This window comes from Colletotrichum karsti (assembly GCF_011947395.1).
Source record: "Colletotrichum karsti strain CkLH20 chromosome Unknown Scaffold13, whole genome shotgun sequence".
Taxonomy (NCBI): Eukaryota; Fungi; Ascomycota; class Sordariomycetes; order Glomerellales; family Glomerellaceae; genus Colletotrichum; species Colletotrichum karsti.
In genome coordinates, this window is record NW_024065913.1 from 350,279 (window position 1) to 368,822 (window position 18,544).

At 56.5% G+C, this 18,544-nt stretch overlaps 5 protein-coding genes across 5 annotated transcripts; 3 read left to right on the top strand and 2 right to left on the bottom strand.

Annotated features, from left to right (window-relative positions):
* Window positions 1–1,179: 1,179 nt before the first annotated feature.
* CkaCkLH20_04774 (deoxyhypusine synthase) lies at window positions 1,180–2,356 on the bottom strand (the record flags this gene model as incomplete). The annotated part of the gene is made up of 3 exons (XM_038887493.1): window positions 1,180–1,248; window positions 1,305–2,084; window positions 2,138–2,356. 3 exons carry the CDS (start codon window positions 2,354–2,356, stop codon window positions 1,180–1,182), a joined length of 1,068 nt encoding a protein of 355 aa, XP_038747100.1.
* A 1,979-nt stretch (window positions 2,357–4,335) lies between these two features.
* CkaCkLH20_04775 (putative myb-like DNA-binding domain-containing protein) lies at window positions 4,336–10,800 on the top strand (the record flags this gene model as incomplete). Its single annotated transcript, XM_038887494.1, has 1 exon — window positions 4,336–10,800. One exon carries the CDS (start codon window positions 4,336–4,338, stop codon window positions 10,798–10,800), a length of 6,465 nt encoding a protein of 2,154 aa, XP_038747101.1.
* A 1,304-nt stretch (window positions 10,801–12,104) lies between these two features.
* On the top strand, window positions 12,105–13,283 carry CkaCkLH20_04776 (major facilitator transporter; the record flags this gene model as incomplete). Its single annotated transcript, XM_038887495.1, has 1 exon — window positions 12,105–13,283. The coding sequence occupies one exon, from the start codon at window positions 12,105–12,107 to the stop codon at window positions 13,281–13,283; it is 1,179 nt and encodes a 392-aa protein (XP_038747102.1).
* A 628-nt stretch (window positions 13,284–13,911) lies between these two features.
* Window positions 13,912–15,182, top strand: CkaCkLH20_04777 (beta-lactamase family protein; the record flags this gene model as incomplete). Its single annotated transcript, XM_038887496.1, has 3 exons — window positions 13,912–13,996; window positions 14,049–14,995; window positions 15,054–15,182. The coding sequence occupies 3 exons, from the start codon at window positions 13,912–13,914 to the stop codon at window positions 15,180–15,182; spliced, it is 1,161 nt and encodes a 386-aa protein (XP_038747103.1).
* Window positions 15,183–15,521: 339 nt separating this feature from the next.
* CkaCkLH20_04778 (actin-interacting protein (bud6 aip3)) lies at window positions 15,522–18,302 on the bottom strand (the record flags this gene model as incomplete). Its single annotated transcript, XM_038887497.1, has 1 exon — window positions 15,522–18,302. The coding sequence occupies one exon, from the start codon at window positions 18,300–18,302 to the stop codon at window positions 15,522–15,524; it is 2,781 nt and encodes a 926-aa protein (XP_038747104.1).
* Between the last annotated feature and the right edge of the window lie 242 nt (window positions 18,303–18,544).

An 18,544-nucleotide genomic window follows, 5' to 3' on the forward strand; every position in this document is an offset into this window, starting at 1 on the left:
GCTTTATGGCCGTATATAAGAGTTCTAGGGCTTTCGCTAGCCCTGTATGAAAACTGACTGCGCGTACTTCAGCTCAAGAGTTCTTCTGTCGGTGTTCATTTTCCGGAATTTTCACGACACCACCGCAAGATGCTTCAGCAGGGAAGTCCGGCTTCACAAAACGAATCGCCCTCGATGAACAAGAAACACGCAGGCTCCAAAAAGGTGGCCGCATCAGAGAATCAAGATGTGATTAAGGGAGCTGATATATTGATGCAACTGGCAAACTCTCAACCAAAACGAAAAGCGTAAAGTTCCTTGCCGCATATCTACCATTATCAGAGACTACTAATTGGTTCATCGGTTCATCAGCAGCGAAGACTCGGTTGATATGTACAAGCGCCACAAGAAATCTACACAGGCTGAGACCGGCAAGTCCAAACTCCTGCGGCGAACGTCATCCTAAGGTACTGGAAGACTAACACCTCAGAAGTGAGTGAGTCTAGGCATCACAGCACACCCCATGAACCGTTATCAATAGACGACTTTTACGACTCACAAGCTACCATAACTGCGTCGGAGGCTTCGGAAGCGGAAGCGGAACGAGGCGAAAGCGATGAATCGCAACCCACGAAGTATAATCAAGAGTATTGTCCCCCCTCGTATCTTCTCGCGCGTGAGCTGACACCTGCGAAGAACAGGCCGCTCCAGCAATACTGCTCATTCCGATTCCGCCCCTTTGACTAGCTACGCTCCTGGCCCTCCTGGCCAGCCTGATACATGCTGTTGCGGCGGATGCAAGGTTTGCCACGGCGAATGCAAAGTTTGTTGCTGCAAATGCGGTACTCTGTGCATCTGCTATTGTGGTGATGGGATCCTTTGCGACGACGCGAAGTGTCACTCACCCAGTGAATCCGAGGCCGACGCTGCTGGAGCCGAAGATGAGGATGTGGAAGCTGAGGATGAAAATGACAAGATTTCGATGACGACGACGAAGAAGACAGTCGGTCGCGCGTAATGTGACTGGGAACTTGGGCATCATGTGCGAGGAACAAAGACACGATACATGTACCCCTCCGCGATTCTTTGACTTACTTAGTCTTGGACAGTCAGCCACTTGTACTAGGGGCAGTCATTTCAAACAAAGCCAGCAGAATGAAACGACAGAAAGTCTCAAAATGATGTATTGACTTGTTCTTTCTATGTACGGTCCTTGGCAAATGTGTTTGCGACGATGAATGGGAACACCAGAGTGGCATCCGCATAGACCTGGGAGTAAACGTCAGCATCGTCATCATCCAAGCTAATCTGGTACAATGAATTACCTTGACAGCATCGGCATTGACCTTGATCTTGCCCCAGGAAACGGCCTCGTCCGGACGGGCGCCAGCATCGCTTCCGTCGAATTCTTGGCCTGTGTTGATGTACACGGCCGACTCGGCGCCGTTGCGCATCAGGCATGCGTTTGCGATGTGGTGCTTGACTACACCACCGCCCAAGATGATCATGCCGGCGCGCTTCGCGCGGACGGAGATGGTGTTGATGCGACGAATGTCCTCGACAATGTCGCACTTGAGCTGCCTCGGCGAGGCCTTGAAGGTGTGGAAGTACAGCATGTCACCCAAACTACCGTCCGTAAGCGCCGGGCAGAAGACGGGGATATCGTTCTTCCACGCCCAGTAGTAAACAGATCGCTCATCGTTAATCTCCTTGCCCAGACGGTGGATCATCTTGGAAGGGGTCCAGTTGATCTCATCGTCAGTGCCCTTGCTGGCCTCCTGCTCCTCGAGCATGGCGTCGAAGATGGGAACGACCCAGTCTTCGAATTCGCGGTAATTTGAGTTGGGGACGACGAGGTTGCCGATTCTGTTCTGGCCCTTCTTGCGCAGGTCGGCGCCCGGTGCGCTGAAGGAGGACATGTATGTGTCACCCAGGCACTTGATGAAGTCCTCCTCGACACCTCCAGCTGTTGTCACGATGGCAGACACATGCTTGTGCTTGACGAGCCACCTGAAGATGCCTCTCATGCCAGAAGATATCATGTTTGATGTGTAGCCGAGAAAGATGGTGGTATTGTCCCCTGTTTCGGGATCGCGCCATGCCCTCTTTCGCCCACGTCAGCTGGGTCGCATCACAACGGGACGGCGTGATAGCCTACCATGTCGTTGATGATCCGGATGGACTCGCCAAGAGACGAGGCCTGGAAGCCCATGTACTTCATGCCATCGAAGAGGTTCTCGGCGGTGATGGGTCCCTTGATGTTGTCAAAGTCCAGCTCCTCCACCTTCTGAGTACCCTCGGGCATCTCCTCAGACACGACCAAAACCGCATCAGTTGCTGCGGCGGGAGGTGCGTTGGGGTTTTCTTGAGACGCCATATTGTCTGTTTTATCAGCCACTGCCTGAATACAATGATGTTGGTAGAAGTGCGTTTTGAGGATGAAATTGCTGTCTCACAAACTACACGAGGTAGACAGACGGGAACATACCAGTGAGTGGCGACCTGGAATTGCGGGTAAGGCAGGTAGGTAAGGTACGGATACAAGAATTAGCGGAGAATTGTACGATAGAATCAGACAAAACCCTGTCTCAGTCTCAGTTCAACCGAGACTCAATCAGGATGCACCAAATATGATTGAGAAAAGCCGCCTTGTGAAAATGTCCATCCTCACAAAACATACCACATGGGTCCATCAAATTCCGCAGGGCAGGCGGAGAGAGACTGTGACTCCACGCCGTGATGTCCAAAAATCGGCCGGGATCCACTCTGCAAAGAATTTTGACCGAGAGGTGGAGTCGCCCGCAGCGACAGGCCACGGCGTCAGGGTGCAGTGTGAGGGCCCATCCACCACACGCACCCGTCGGATCCCAGGCACCTTGGCATCCACCTCGAGTAGGTTGTTATGTAAGGTAAGGCGTCAAGGATACGTACCTGTTCGGACAGGGCCTCAAGAACTGCCGGGGGTCCCGCTAGCATCCTAATGCGGGCTAGCGTCTACGGCGTCAGAAAGCTGGCCTGCCGCCTCGCAGCCCCAACCAGTGCCCGGCGGATTTGAGATCCAATTCCAAGTACGAAGTACCTACCAATTAAGCGCCACTGCACGCGAACCGTATTTCGCAGGCTGAACGTGGCCGGGGTGCCGTCTTCAAACCTTCAACATCACACGATTGCTCCCCCGAAAGTTTGTCGCATCGTCGCCCGCCTTCCAGCTTGACAGGACAGTCGCGATTCCGCAGTGCTATCGACCAAGAACATTCTCCTTCGATGCTCGTCTATCCATAATCTATCTAGCCACCCACAAACTTCGACCCGCCGCCGGATGCACCCACTCCCCGCCGTGTCCGCTCCCGCTACTCTGTACCTTACCTCCTGAACAGCGAAGACTGACCGACAGACGCTTATCCGAGGTTGGAACCCGTCCACTCCAAAAGTCTTCCACGACCCACGACTACCAAGGTTCTGTGGTTCCACGTCCCAATCCTTACACATATGGTATTGGACCTTTTCCATAGCCAACTTTGAGGGCGACAGCCCAGCCTAGCGCCATGTGAGTCGAGACAAACAACCTCAACGCATCTGTCTGCCTTTTTGCCCACGCTCCATCCGCCCACACTGAATGTCCTCTTCCTCACGAGCCGGTGTTGTAGCGGGAGAGAATTACTAGGCGTCCACATGCGACCGCCCTTTGACCACCACGCGAGGCGTCATCCCGATGCGAGGCGTAATTTCAACCGGCCCTTTAATGCTGATCACGATCTCTACAGGACTTCGAGATACTCCTCGAGGTATGACGGGGACCGTCGGTCGAGATCGCCTCGCGACCGTTCGCCCGATCGCTACGAACGCGCCTCGCAGTACAGCGATGGCGACCGTCGTCGCTCTTCCGCCGAGGCCCGCTCCAACACTTCGGCATTCCAAAACAACAGAGATTCTTTCCGCGACAACCTACCCCGCGACCCACCACGTGGTCCTAAAGCCTTACTAGATCCCCCAAGCGGCCCTAGAGGTGGTGGCTACGCCGGTGAATTTAGCAGAGGTAGAGGTAGAGGACGCGGCCGTGGATGGTCCCGCGACGGCAGCAGAGATCGCGGACGAGACCGCGATATCGATTTTAGGGACCGACGCGATGGACCCTACAGGGACGAGAGAAGTCGCGAACGAGAACGCGACAGGGATTGGAGAGATAGGGAAGGCTACCGAGGAAGACCGCGCTCCCCAGGCCGAGGCCGTTCGCCGCCTCAAAGAGATTTCCGCGACAGAGACCCCCCGCTTGGTGTCGACGCCGAGAGATCCCGACGAGGCTCAAGAGATGGCGGTCCGCCTTCAGCAGGTTCATCTAATTCCGACCCTCCTTTCATGACCCGCGGCGGTTTCAGAGGTGGCAGAGATCGAGGCCGCGGAGGATGGGGTGATAGAGGCAGGGGACGAGGAGGATTCTACGACGACCGAGACCGCGACCGCTTCGGTCCCCGCAGCCGCTCTCAGGAAGGGCGATGGGGTCGCGACCGAGACGACCGTGACCGAGGCGACCGATGGATCGACCCCGACGCTCGCAGAGACCCCCGCGACGACCGCGATCCCCGTGATCGCGAGCTGCTAAGGCCCAAAGTCGACCGAGACCGAGATCGTGGCGCATCTTCACAGGCGCCCTCACCACACACCAAGGACATTTCTCCGCCACCATTAGCACCGTCAGCACCAGCATTTGGCACAGTTCCGAGCAGAAACACGGGCGCTGCTGACGGATCGCCAATTATCGGCGGCACCGGCAAATTACCACCTACAGCCCCAAGAGCATTCAACTCCGAACGGCCCGTCTCTGCAGGCCACGGCGGTGGCAGCGACTTTCCAGCACCGCCCACAGGTCCGGCGAAATTGGGTCTCCCTGAGGGTAGCCCCCCCATTCCCTCGGGTCCTCGAGCTCAGCAGCAGAAACAGCAAAGGCCGTCCAGTAAACAATGGATCAATCCTGCGTTGGCGGGCAAGAAAATTCCCGAGTCCCCCAAGATGATGCGATCACAAAGCTTCGCCCAGCAGAATCGACCGGCCCCATTCAGACACGAGAGCGTACCCGCAGACCAGACCGAATATGAGAGACGTCCTCGCAGTAGCGATGCAAAAGCTGATTCTCATGCGTCAACCACAGAAGGATCGGTCAAATCCTTGAACCTTCCTGAGCCTGGCGAAATCATCATCAAATCCGAGAGGGACAGTTACTCGGCCAGAGCGTCGATGGATCGGGATGCAGAGCATCTGGATGTTTCAAGGGACACTGTTATGACAGGGACCGACGCGCACGGACATGAGGACTACCGACCCTCCTCGCGAGGCGACGAGCATCCCAGCTTTTCTGACAGACATGCTACCGAAGATGGCTTGGTCGAGAAAAAGGAACAGCCACCCAAGCCCGTCAAGAAAAGTCGGATGTCTGTACCAAAAGTCCGCTTTGTTTTGCCGTCACAAGAACCGTCGGCACCTGTGTCGGAGCAGACATCTGAATCCGACGACGATGAGGACTATGGAGAGTACTTCGCCAATGAGATCGCCAAGGAAGAGGCAGAGTTGCAGAAGCTGCAGCAGGCCGCCGACAAGACGCCAGACCATATTGCAGCTCAACTCGCCGCTTTTACACACGAGACAATGGTGTTCCTCACGGAGTCACCAGGTTTAGTAGACATGATTGGGCCAATTCCGGAGGTGGTCGAGCCGCCCAGAGAGCCCACGCCAGTCAAGTCACCCATTCGCGAACAGCGTGACACGACCCCCAGAGTACCGAGCCCTGTCGTGCAGACCAAATCATCGCCCAAGGATAACGTGGCAGAACCTACGCCGAAGAAGACTCCAGAGCCAGTGCTTGCGGCTGCTCCCGAACCGCTGATGGCGCCCGAAGAGAAGCCTGAACTCGAGGAAACTCAACAGCCCGAAGAGAAACTGTTTCGCGAGAACTCTGTTGAGAAGCAGGCTCACGAAGACAAACCTGTCGAGCCTATTAAGCCTGTCGAGCCTGTTCAGCCTGTCGAGTCTGTTCAGCCTGTCGAGTCTGTTAAGCCTGTCGAGTCTGTTAAGCCTGTCGAAGCTCCTGTTCAGACGCAAGTTGAAAAGCCCATTGAAAAGCCAGCAGAGGAACCTGAAACAGAGCCGTCGGAAGAGGTTGTCGAGGAGCCTGTCGAAAAACATGTTGAAAGACCCGTGGAGAAGCCATCTGAAAAGCCAGTCGAGCAGGCTCCTGAAGCCGATGCCGAGATGGTTGATGAACCTGTGGCGGCACCTACTGTTATTGAACCACAACCGAAAACCGAAGAGATGGACATAGACGAACCGGCGCCTCTTCATTCTGCGCCCTTGCCTCCGCTGGCACAATCGCAGGACAAGGACCAAGATATTGCGATGGATGATAGCGCCCCTAAAAACGCCTCTGCCGAGTCGACTGTTGAACGCGAAGGCTCCAAGGAACCGATCACGAATGGTCAGCCCCTGCTTCTCCAGCCCCCGGGTGAACCGATCGAGACCATTGAGGGAGATAAGGCTCTGCCAAGCACACCGTCGCAGATGGAAGACGACGATGATAATTCAACCGAATCGGAAGACACCGACGCCATGCTCATTGACAAGATTCGTCAGTTCTCAGCAACACCCCCGATTGACAGTCTTCCGGACTATGGCTGTCGACCATGGCATCGCGACAGGGACTTTTTGCAATCTCTTGATTCGGACCCTGCGATTGACAACTTCATTCTGGAACAACTCGACAAGATTTCATTGGAAAGAATTACGGCCCAAGAAGTGTTGCGCAAGGACTACGCCGAAAACTACGTCAAGTACCTCGACTTTACTGTCTCTAACGATCCGATTGCGGTGAAGAGTCGAGAAACGTTCATCAGCTGTTTACCAATGCCCGAAAAACACATCCCCATTCCTCCCCCTCCAGAACTCAAGCCCGAAGGCAGGGGAGCCGGCAGAAGGTACGCTAGCGAGCGTGATCTTGAACGGGTCCTGCAGGCATCTATGCGCGAAGACGAGGAGCGTAAGGAGAGGGAACAAAGGGCCATGCAAGAGAAATATCGCAGCGAAAAGGAGGCTGTCATACCCGAGATGCATTGGACTCAGGAGGACAGAGACGCCGAGTACTTCAAAGACACGTCCGGATACACTCCCGTGGAAAAGCTTGTGGCGGCCTGGCAGATTCTGCCGCCCATCAACAACTTCACTCCAGAAGAAGCGGATCTCTTCGAGAAGAGATACCTCACCAATCCAAAGCAGTGGGGTGTGGTTGCTGAAAATGTACCGAAGCGCAGCTTCGGCACATGCATCCAGTACTACTACCTGATGAAGAAGGAACTGAATCTCAAGGACAAGCTTAAGAAGCAACCCAAGCGCCGTAAGAAGGGCAGGGGTAAGACCCGATCCAGTGCCCTCGTATCAGAGCTTGGGAATGCCGAGAACGAAGGCGAAGAGAACCAGGAGAATGGTGAAAACGGAGAGAGGCGACGGCCTCGCCGTGCTGCTGCTCCTACATGGGGATTCGAGCAACCGCCTACCGACTCCGAGAATGCCACTCCCGCCGGTACACCTGGTCGCCGTGGTAAAGCGGTGGACCCTGACAAGCCCGACGGCAGGAAAAGGGGCAGGAGAGCGGCTAAGGATAAGGACCTTAAAGCTGCCAAACCCCAGCAGAGTCTTGCAGCGGCACCGACTCCAGCCACAGGCAAGGGGCGATCACGGTCGAACTCCAGAGTTCAGAACTCCGAGTTCCAGCCGCCTCCGCCCGTTCCCGTGGAAAACCGACTGCCATCGCAATTTGAAGTGCCCTCTCCCGGCGTTCAATCCCCTTTCGCGGCAGCTCAACAGCTGCCCCTCATTGTCCAGGAACGTCCTGTCTCGGTTACGCCAGTGATTTCCGAGGTAATGGCACCTCCGTCGCTGCGACCTGAGCCGCCACCACCTCCTGCTCAACCGACGCTGGCAACCTTTGACATTGCTCAGCCGCAGCCCGAACGTCGCCCTCCCAGTACGGCGTCAAGCTACTGGAGTGTTTCCGAGGCCAACGACTTCCCTGGTCTGCTGAAGTCTTTCGGCACGGACTGGCCAGCCATCGCCGCTCACATGGGCTCCAAGACAGCTGTCATGGTTAAGAATTATTTCTTCCGCCAAAGAGACCAGGGCAAGAGCGACTGGGAGCAATTTGCCAGTGATGCAGATGCGAAGCGAGCAAAAGGAGAGAAGTTGCCCGAACCTCCCTTGCCGACAACTGGAGGCAGGAAAAAATACGACTCGACTCCAGGAAGTTCGCATCGTGCCATTGCTTCCGCGCCCGCGACCGCACCGCCCGCTACACCCGCGACAACATCTGCACCTGGCACACCTGCAGCTTCCGCAGTACCAGCCGCCGCCGAAACGCCGAGTGAAGCAATTACGCCCAAGGTTGAACCAGCTGCTCAGCCACCTTTTGGCCGCTTCACAATGCCAATCACTCCCGCACCTCCACCTCCAGCGCCACCTCAGCAGCAACAGCCAACACAAGCACCTGCAGCCCAAGCATCCCCCGCGGTGCCTGCTCCTCAGGCAGTGACGGCTATCCAGCCGCCACATCCCGCTGTTCAGCCAGTCGTCACACAGTCAGGGTCGCCCATCACTCGTCCTGTCAGAGCACCACAGCAGCCAGCCTTTGGGTTCCAAGAGAGAGAAAGGGAGTCCACTCAACCGCCCCACCCTCAGCCAGTCAGAATTTCCCAGAAGCCATCTGCAGCTCTTGCCGAGCCTGTTCAACAACGTCCTCTGGCTGCTGCCCAACCTATCCAACCTGTGCAGCCTGAATCCCAGCTCGATCGACAACATGCGGAGAGGCAGCAGCAGGCCGCACAGCAGGCGGCGCAACAGCAACAGCAGCAACAGCAGCAGCAGCAGCAACTAGAGAAGCAGCAGGCCATCGAGAGACAGCAACAGCTCGAGATCCAGAGAATGGAACAGATTGAGCGTGAGAGGCAACAGCAGATCGAGAGGCAGCAGCAAATTGAGAGGCAGCAGCAGCTTGAGAGGCAACAACAGCTCGAGAGGCAGCAGCAGCAGCAGCTTGAACTTCAGAGGATCGAGCAGCAACAACAGATGGAGCGACAGCAACAGCTTGAAAGACAACAGTTGGAGAGACTGGAGAGGCAGCACGCGCAACAGATTGAAAGAGAGAGGCAGCAGATGGAAAGACAACAACAAATGGAGAGGCAGCAGCAACAGCAGCAGCAGATGGAGGCGCAAGCAAAGGAACACCTGCGGCCAATGGAACGAACGCGGTTAAAGCAGGAGCCTGGCATGACACCGCCTCAGCATCACTACGAACCTCTATCCTTCCCTCAGCAGCAGCCTCGCGGCATGCCTCTGCCACGATCAGAGCCTCCTTCTGTTGCGCCAAGACAGGAGCCGCCTCGCGGTGCACCTACTCCAGTACCACAAGCCTATGGCCAGCCAATGCCTCAGCCGGGTGGTCGTGGCTTGCTAGGAGATCCGCAGCCGCCTGTTAGTGTTTCGACACCGCCTGCCCAGCGACCCATTGCTACTCCGCAGAGACCAATGCCTACCCATATGGATTCGTATGGCACTCCTCCTCAACAGTCGCAACCTCCCCCGTCTGCGGCCCCTCCTCCAGCTCGCGCACCGCCTTCAAAGAAATCCAACCTCATGGCATTGCTGAATGACGATGCTCCAGCCCCTCCTGCCGCACCTACGTCAACCCCTCAGCCCAAGCGTGTCAACGACGTAGCTCAAGGAAGGCCTTCTTCGGCTACACCTCCCCCCCAAGCCATGCCGCCAAGAGGACCGGCGCAGCCGCCAGCACCCACACCATTGCGGCCAGAGAGAGAACCTCCCCAGCCTTATCCTTACAGTCGAAGTGCAGCTCCGTCAGCATCTGCTATGCCTCCCTTGAAGCCATCATACACCGCATCACCACAAGCCCAACATATGAATGCCCCAAGATCCACCATGGCATCACCTCAAGACGCAGCAAACCCAATGGACCGTCAATATTATAACCGTCATCAATATGACGCGCATCAGGCACACGGGACGAACTCGCCTCAAATAGCACAGCCTTACCAATCGCAACCGCCGCCCCAAAGAGACCCTTACCAACCTCAGCCGGGCTATTCTGCGTATGGTGCTCCTCCTGCACATGCCGGCTCTCCGCCGCCGCAGTATGCTCATCAGTCGACCTCTAGGAGAGAACCACCGCCTTCAAACCGGGAACCTGTTTGGAACCAGGGTCACTCGATGGGACAGCCGCAGCCACAGCAACCACCGTCCTGGTCATCGCAGCATGCCCCGCCAAAACAAACTCAACCAGCGCCGCCTTCGTCGGCAACGTGGGCTTCGCCGCATACATCAGCCCAGAAGATACCCCCAGGAGGTGGCATGCCCCCGCAACCATGGGCGTCCGGTCCGCCTCAGCAACAGCAGCAGCCGCCGCCTCATCACCAGATGTCGATGAGAGATGACAGAGGCGCTCCCATGTACGGCCAAGCCCCTCAGCATCAACACATGCAAGGTCGTTATCCACCAGTCTCGCGGGCTCCCGAGCCTATGCCCCCTCAGGCGCAACAGCAGCCGTACCCACCCCGATACGGAACACCCGCGCCAGTGCCTCGAGAGCAGATGCCGCCGCAGATGCAACAGCGCCCATTCACACCTGTTGGTTACGATGCTCGTGTGCCTCCTGCGGGTCCCCCGGGGGCTTACCCAGATCCTAGAGACATGCAACAGCAGGCAATGCTTCGAGGACAAATGCGTCCGCACGAAGGCTATGAAAGGCAGAATGACCGGTACGGTCGTTAGGGACAACAGCAGCCGTACCCGTCCCCATACGCAACATCCGGACAAGTGCCTCAACAGCAGATGCCACCCCAGATGCAACAGCGCGGGTTCACACGTGGTAATGACGAAGTTCGTCTGCCTCCTGCGGGACCCCCCGGGGCCCACCCAGATTCCAGGGAGACGCAACCGCAACCGGTGCTTGGAGAACAGACGCGTCCACGTGAAAGCTATGAAAGACTGAATGACCAGTACAGTCGATAGGAACAGGCCACTGATGGAACTTGGATGCAACGTATCCTCTCTCAGGCCCCGAACACCAAAGGTCAATACATCCCGCGCCCGCCTGATCGATACATCTCAGGTAAAGAATGGAACGGCGGCAGGGTGCAGAGCATACGCCATATCATTGATCCACTCAGAGGCTCACCCAGCGGCTGGCAACCTTGCAGTCAGGAAGAGATAATAACGCCGCCTCCTTCGCGAGTTTCGAACTACCAGGATTGGTACAGAACAACGGTGGTGAAAGATGGAGCGTGGGTTTGGCAGGAATACCAGCGGTCATATAGCACCTGGAAGAAGAAGACGAGTAGGGGCGTATGGCACCCAATTGTCAAACCAACTACCGTGTTGTGAAGACGTTGCTTGGGTTCGATGTACAAAGGGACGCTCTCAGTCAAGATTTTCTTCAAGCGCTTTAGCGGATGGCACGTCGTGGTCTGACGGAGTTGCAGACGCATCAACGGAGTGTTTTGTATTACTATGTAGCGCTATTTCTTTTCTCGCAATGCATTAGCAAATCGGTTACTGCAGTGGAATTCAACAGTCATACAGCGTAGGCTCTAAATAAACGTGGTCACAAGCGGCATGATATTCACTTTCCGCTATGTGCCAATGATGATTCACGAGAACCTGGGCTACCGGATATCTGGCTCGGATCTGGCTCGTAAAACAATACATCTTAATATGTGATTTTCATTATAAATATTCAACAACTCATCCGATGAAGGGGTTGAGGGATTGATAAGGCGGGAACGGCGGATGTCTCCCGCTGATGTCGTCAGAGGCGAAGCGGATGTTTTCCGCCATTTGGTCCCAGCAATATGGATCTGTATGTGAAAGCGGGATGACGGAAGACGTCTTCCACCCGATCAAACCCTCTGCACCGATGAACATGACTTCACGTCGCCGGGGTCGAGGCATCTTGCAGTATATAAAGACTCATACACGTAAGCCCAGCTTTCCCATGAATCTCCGAGAGAACGATTGAGGTTCTCACTCTCTCATACCCGATACACCTCCACACTCAACAGCGAACTCGACGCATCATGGCAACCACAAACCCCAGTCCTCCAGGAAAGATGGCGGTGCAATCCCACGTTGCTCTGGTGAGCTACATCAACATGTTCAGCATCGGAACAGCCTACGCCCTCAGCATCCTACAGATCGAGCTGCCTAGATTACTAGACGTCCCTTACCACTGGTCCTTCGCCCCCTTCGGCTCAGCAAGTCTCGGCCTCGCAGCCGGAGTAGCCACAGCCGCCTCCTCGATATCGACCAGCGGCGCCCGCTCGACCACCGCCAAAGGCACCGGGCTCTGGGGCCTCGCCGTGCTCCTCGCAGGACACTCCCTATCCTCCCTCAACTTCCACGGCATCCTCGCGGCGCTCTTCGTCGGCGGCGTCGGCGTCGGATGGACCTACCTCGCCGTCATCGTCATGGTCAGCCAGGCGTTTCCGGACCGTCCGCTGATACGCAGCGCCATCGGTCCGCTGGGATTCTCCTCCGGTGCGGCCGCGAGTTTCGTCGTCTCCACGTTTCTTCGATTCGGCTCCCGGGACGCCGGTGAGCTGGGCGGATTCTTCAAGGTCGGGGGAGTAGCATTCGTTACTGTTGGTGCGGCCACGGTGATGCTGCTGCCCAGCGATGTAGCTTCGAGCAAGAAAGAGCCGTCCTCGGGGGCCTCGAAAAGGGGTTTCTTCTGGGTCCTGCTCTTCTTCAACGCCTTGCCGGGGATGACGGCCTTCTCTGCACTTCTCCCGGCAGCTTCATATTACAACTCGACGAGCTCCGACAGGTCCCCGAGTGGTCTTCCTTACGCCATGCTCGCGCTCGCTAGCGGAGGACTCTTCTCCAGCGCCGTTAGCAGTCGTCTTGGGCCCAATCGCACCTTCACCGTCCTGTTTTCCGTTCGCGGCGCTCTGCTGATTGCCCTCTGGCGTTCAACAAGCCAGACGCTGGCGTTCGTTACCCTCGCGACTATTCTGTTCGCTCATGGCGTCGGCTTCAGCTACATACCCGGCCTGATCAAGACGCAACTGGCCAGCGCGTCCGAATTTCCGCGTGAATATGGCCGCGTTCTCACGGCTTGGGGCGCCGCGGGAGTCGTTGCCAGTCTGCTTAATGCGGCATTACATGACGACTTTTCAAGTGTGAGCCTAGTGTTGGGTTTGACGGTGCTGTTTGTCGCCGTTGTGGGCGAATTGGCTTCTCCTCTCGACGGTTGAAGATGTTCGGCGTACGTGTAAGTGCGAAGCCAGACCATCTTCTCACCAAGTACAACCATCGTAAGACGGGACACAAAAGGGGGCAGGCCGGCCGGGGAAACTCGTCCCCGAGTGTTTGAAGCCCAGAAGCCCCGACTCCGTAAGCGGCTTATCTGGTCCCCGGGGTGAAGTTGGTGCGGCCCACGCCATGCAGTGAGATTTCTCCACGGCACTCTGCAAAAGCAGCCGGCTTACTCAACCACGTTCGCGCGGAAATAATCGGGGGGTTTCACCGGGCGGCAGACGGCGGGACATCCGCATTCGACGGCGGGGGTGGTGTGCAGACTAGTTCCTCGAAGCATCTCCGAGGCCCAATTTGTCAGGAATCACATCAACGTCTGTCCGAGGCAGCGGGTTCTTTACAAGCAACCCACGCGTGTCATATTCCTTGACGATGGCGACGAATCCAGAAGCATGTGGTATTATGAGTATAAGATGGACGGGAACCCTTCAGCGGGGTGAAATGAAGTTGTTTAGACTACATAGTAAACCACGCTTTGCAATACCACGAACATCCATTTTCATGATAACCTTGATACTCTCCTAAAGTCTTGAGAAACATTCTACCCTGTTACTTTTAGTAAACAAAATGTCTTCATTTGAAGAAAAGATCTCATCAACTGTTCGCGATGGCATCCTCCCAGGCGTGGTCCTCTACGCCAAGGACAAGTCAGGTATCACACCCTTCTCACCAACTTCTGCCATCCCCCCTACTAACACAATCAGGACGCCTTAACTACTCCAAAATAATCGACTCAGAAAACATCCCCCTAGCCCCCTCAACAACCCTCTGGCTCGCCTCCGCCACCAAGATAATCACCACAATCGCGGCCCTCCAGCTCGTCGAACGCGGCCTCCTAACCCTCGACGAGGACATCTCCCACTATCTCCCCGCCCTCGCCTCCCAAGATATCCTCACCGGCTTCGACGAGACCACCAAAAAGCCGATCACGACCCCCCGCAAGAACCCCATCACCCTCCGCCAGCTCCTCTCCCACGCCGCCGGCACGGCCTACGACTTCCTCTCCCTGGACCTCATCCAGCGCTGGCAGAAACTAAACGGCAAGACACCCGTCTCCGGGTCAAACGTCGAGGAACGCTTTTCCTACCCTTTGATCTACGAACCCGGCACGCACTGGGCCTACAGCAACGCCATCGACTGGGCCGGCCGTCTCGTCGAGGTCCTCACGGGTACGGACCTGGAATCCTACATGCGCCAGAACGTCTTCGAGCCCCTGGGCCTCGCCTCCTTCACCTTCAACACAGCCAAGGTCAAAGACACCCTCTGGCCCCTGAGCGCCCGCGACCCGGCGAGCGGGAGCCTCGTGCCCTTCGCCGGGCGGCACCTCAACGCCGGCGTCGATGCCCCGCTGGGCGGCCAGGGCCTGCACGGGCGGATGGACGAGTACCTCGAGATCCTGCACTCCCTCCTCGCCGACGACGGCAGGCTGCTGCGGCCCGCGACCGCGGCGGAGATGTTCAGGCCGCAGCTCGGCGCCGCGTCCAAGGAGGCCCTGCTGGAGAACCTGAACGTGCCGTCGGGTTTCGTGGGCGACTTCCCGGACACGAGGGAGTACGACTGGGGTCTCGGCGGGATTCTGGTCGACGGCGACGGTCATCCGTACCGCGGGAACGGGACCTTGATTTGGAGCGGGGCGGCTAACATATTCTGGGTACGTTGACGTGACTTCGATATGTGTGAAGGCGTCGCGGAGCTAACTTGGATGATAGTGGATTGACCGAAAGACTGGGGTGTGTGGTGTCTTTGGTACGCAGATCATGCCGGCCGGAGAGCTGGTGACGAAGGAGTACATCAAGGCCTTCGAGGATGAGATGTACGCGAAGATGAAGACACTGTGAATATTATGGCTTATTGGATGTAGAATGGTGGATGTAGAATGAACCAAGAGCAATTCATATATACTTACCCTTTCATTTGAAGAGATATCATAGGAAGCATCACACAATACCACGAATCGTAGTGAACAAAAAAAGCCCATCATTCGCCTTCGCTAAAGCTAACAGGTATGCGTCCAGCCAGGCAAAGAACTCAAGCCTGCAATGCAAAAATAAATAGGCCTCCAGAAAACTCGGCCGCGTGAGAGTCGGCGCGGGGGGGTTGAAGAAGAGAAAAACGAAATAAAAAGGTGTTTTGACATATCCTCCATACGGGCATAACACATGGACCTTTCCCCTTCCTTACGCTGGGGGTGCCGGCGGCTTGTCTCCGTCCGGCGCAGCATCCGCGGCGCCGGCGGCCCCTGGTTCCCCTTCCTCTTCCTCTTCTTCCACTTCCTCATATTCGTATTCGACGCCCTCCTCCTCCTCTTCCCCTTCGACAAGCATGCCATTCTGGCGTTCCCATACCTCCCTCCTGATCTTGTCGTCCTTGGCTTTCCGTGCCCTCTCGACCTCCTCGAAGCCGCCGGACTTCTTCAGCTTGCCCTCCTCGACGAAGTTGGTCAGTTCTCTCTGCAACTCGTTGCCCTTTCGACCCTCAAGCTCCTTTTGCCTGAGCTTCTCGGCTCTTTCGATGGCTTCCAGTCGGTTCTCGTGATTGGGCATCAGCGCCCTCACCTCACCGAGAACACCATCCTTTGCGGCGTTCTGGTCAAGACTGTTTCCCAAGTTGTTCAAACCCTTGGAAAAGTTTCGAGCAGTGCCAGCGCTGGCGCTAGTGCCGTTATCTTTCATCTGCTCCTTGGTGGCCTGCTCGACCAGCGCAAACGTTTCCGAGGCCTTCTCCAAGTCATCCCGGAGATCGACCATGAGGTCCTCCATAAGGCGCAGCTCATCACGGCCCTTGCACACCTCCTCAAGCTCCTTCTCCCACATCTTGGTCCAGATGGGCTTCTCTTCCTTCATGTAATCTTCCACCTTCTTGAGTTCCTTGGAAAGCTTCGTAATATCCTTCGCCACACCCTCCAGTTGCCTGGGCAGCGGCCGCACGCCACGCATAACCACGTCCTTACGAAGATCTTCCACCAGGTCTTGCAAGTCGTCGACCCTGGCGACAAGACGGTCGGAATCTGAGTTGAGCTGTTCGCGGCCCTTGGCGATGTACGCATTTCCACTCTCGCCTTCGACAGAGGGCACCGAAGCCTTGATTACCGCAGACTTGACATTGCCCGCCTTGTTGCGGATCATGGACATGGAGCCTTGGATCTCCGATTGGAACTTGGAGTAGGCTTGTCGCATGACCGCCAAGTCGCGGCGTAAGCTCTGAATCTCTGTCAAGTGGCCTGCACCAAGCTTGCGGCCACTGGCAGCGGCAGTCTTGGAACCCTCAGCTGGCGCAGCTGCCACAGGTGGCATCGCAGCTATCCTTGCCATCTCGGTTGCCGCCTCCTGTTGACGGTCCGAAACTCGTTGGATCGCTAAGCCTTGGTCGTCCACGTTCTGCTTCACATCCTGAACGATCTTCTTCAGTTGTCCTATGCCGTCATCAATGTGGCGCTTAACTTCATCCAGAGGCTCGACGTTCAAAACGAGAACCGTGCGGTCCTTGATATCCGAGAGGTCTTCCAACTCGTGCCTCACTCCCGAAACCGGGTCTTGAATGTAAATCTCGGGCAGGTCAGCACCGTTGGACTGTGTATTCCAAGAGAATTTCTCAATAAAAGCCAGCTGAAGTCGCCCGATGGAAAGCTCGCTGTACCCCTCAGGAAGCACAAATTTCTTGACCTTGGATTTGTATTGCAAGAACAGTGTGAGCTCCTTCGTCAAAGGAGGTGACTGCTCCTGTAGGAAGGTACCGTCTCGCTTCTTTTCCGGCGTCCTGACCCGCGGTGACTTTGGCTCGTCTCTGGGTGGCGGCAGAGGCTTTTGCTCTGGCTCATCGTCAGGAGACATAATAGGGAGGTCATCGCTGAGAGGTCCGTTGATGGTGGCGCTCGTTCTAGGGTATTTGTCTTCGGGAGTCTGGATCGTAGGGCTTTCCGGTCGGGCTATAGAAGCCTCCGAGGATTCTTCACTCACGCGGCTAGGTGCTCGCGGTGGTGAGGTATCCAGCGTAGGTTGCTTCGATGCGCGGTTTTGGCGTAGGGTCTCGCGTGTTTGGACAGCGCGAAGAGATTCTCGTACTTCGCCTCGGCCACGGTTGGGGATTGGAGAGTTCTGCGACGGCAGCATAGGCATACCGTTAACAGCGCCGCCAAGGTGCTTGGAGATCTGGTACTGAGAGTACCGTCGAGAAGCTCGTCTCTCCAGATCACCTCCCTTCTGCAGGGCAGCGAAGGCACTTGACTGTTGTTTCGGGGGCGGCGGCGGTGGCGGAAAGGAGTCGACATTGATCTCTGATGACGGTTGAGAGGGCATCGACGTCTCGTCGCCAGGGTATGGAGGCATGACGGGGATGTTCTGCATTGTGGTGCTAGACATGGAAGACTGCTCCGAGTTGACGGAACCGCGCGACTGGTCTCGCGGAGGCATGTAACGTCGATTAGGAGACGTGGCAGCGGGGGCGCCAGCCGACTGAGACGATTCCCTCTGAGCATCTGGCCGATAGCCATTTTGAATACCCTCCTCGAGCAGATTTGTAAGTCCGGTGTTCGTGCTACCAATGGTACTCGTACTCGTTGTCCGCTCAGGAGCACCCCCCGAGCCGCCGCTTTCCCTGTCTCTCGGGCCCTTCTGTCGCAGTTTTTGTTGCTTTCGCTTCAAGCCGTGCAATAGGTTGATAATGATATCTCGGATACGTGGAAGGTATTTCTCCAAGCTCTCGGTGCTCGCTTCTTGGCTCAGTGTGGCCTCGAGGATGCTTCGTAGCATTTCAGGAACGTTCCCTAGGTCGGAGGTATCCACGTTGATAGCTGTGAATGCCCGGCAGGCCATGTTGAATTCGTATCCCAGTCTCACGTAAACGTCGGAGACCTGGCCATCGGTGGCTTGCCCGCGGGACCATTGCGTGAGCGTCTCGAGGAGTTGCTTCGTCGCGACTAACAAATGTGTCACGCTCTTTTCTATTTGCGATAGCGGCATGGCGGAGCTTGTAGAGTTCTACAGATTCATCGTCGTCAGCTACTGGCATGAGAGTCGAGGGAGCTAGGGCTTGGTGGGGTCGATTGGGAGGCGGGTCATCGCGAGCGATAGCTCGAGCATTTCCTCGTAGTCCCGAGAAAACACGTAGTAGACTCACATTTGATCTCCGCATCCCGTTTGGAGGGGCGGAACGATTTGAAGCGTTAGAGGACCGCGGCTGGACGCCGTTGCCGGGCGATATT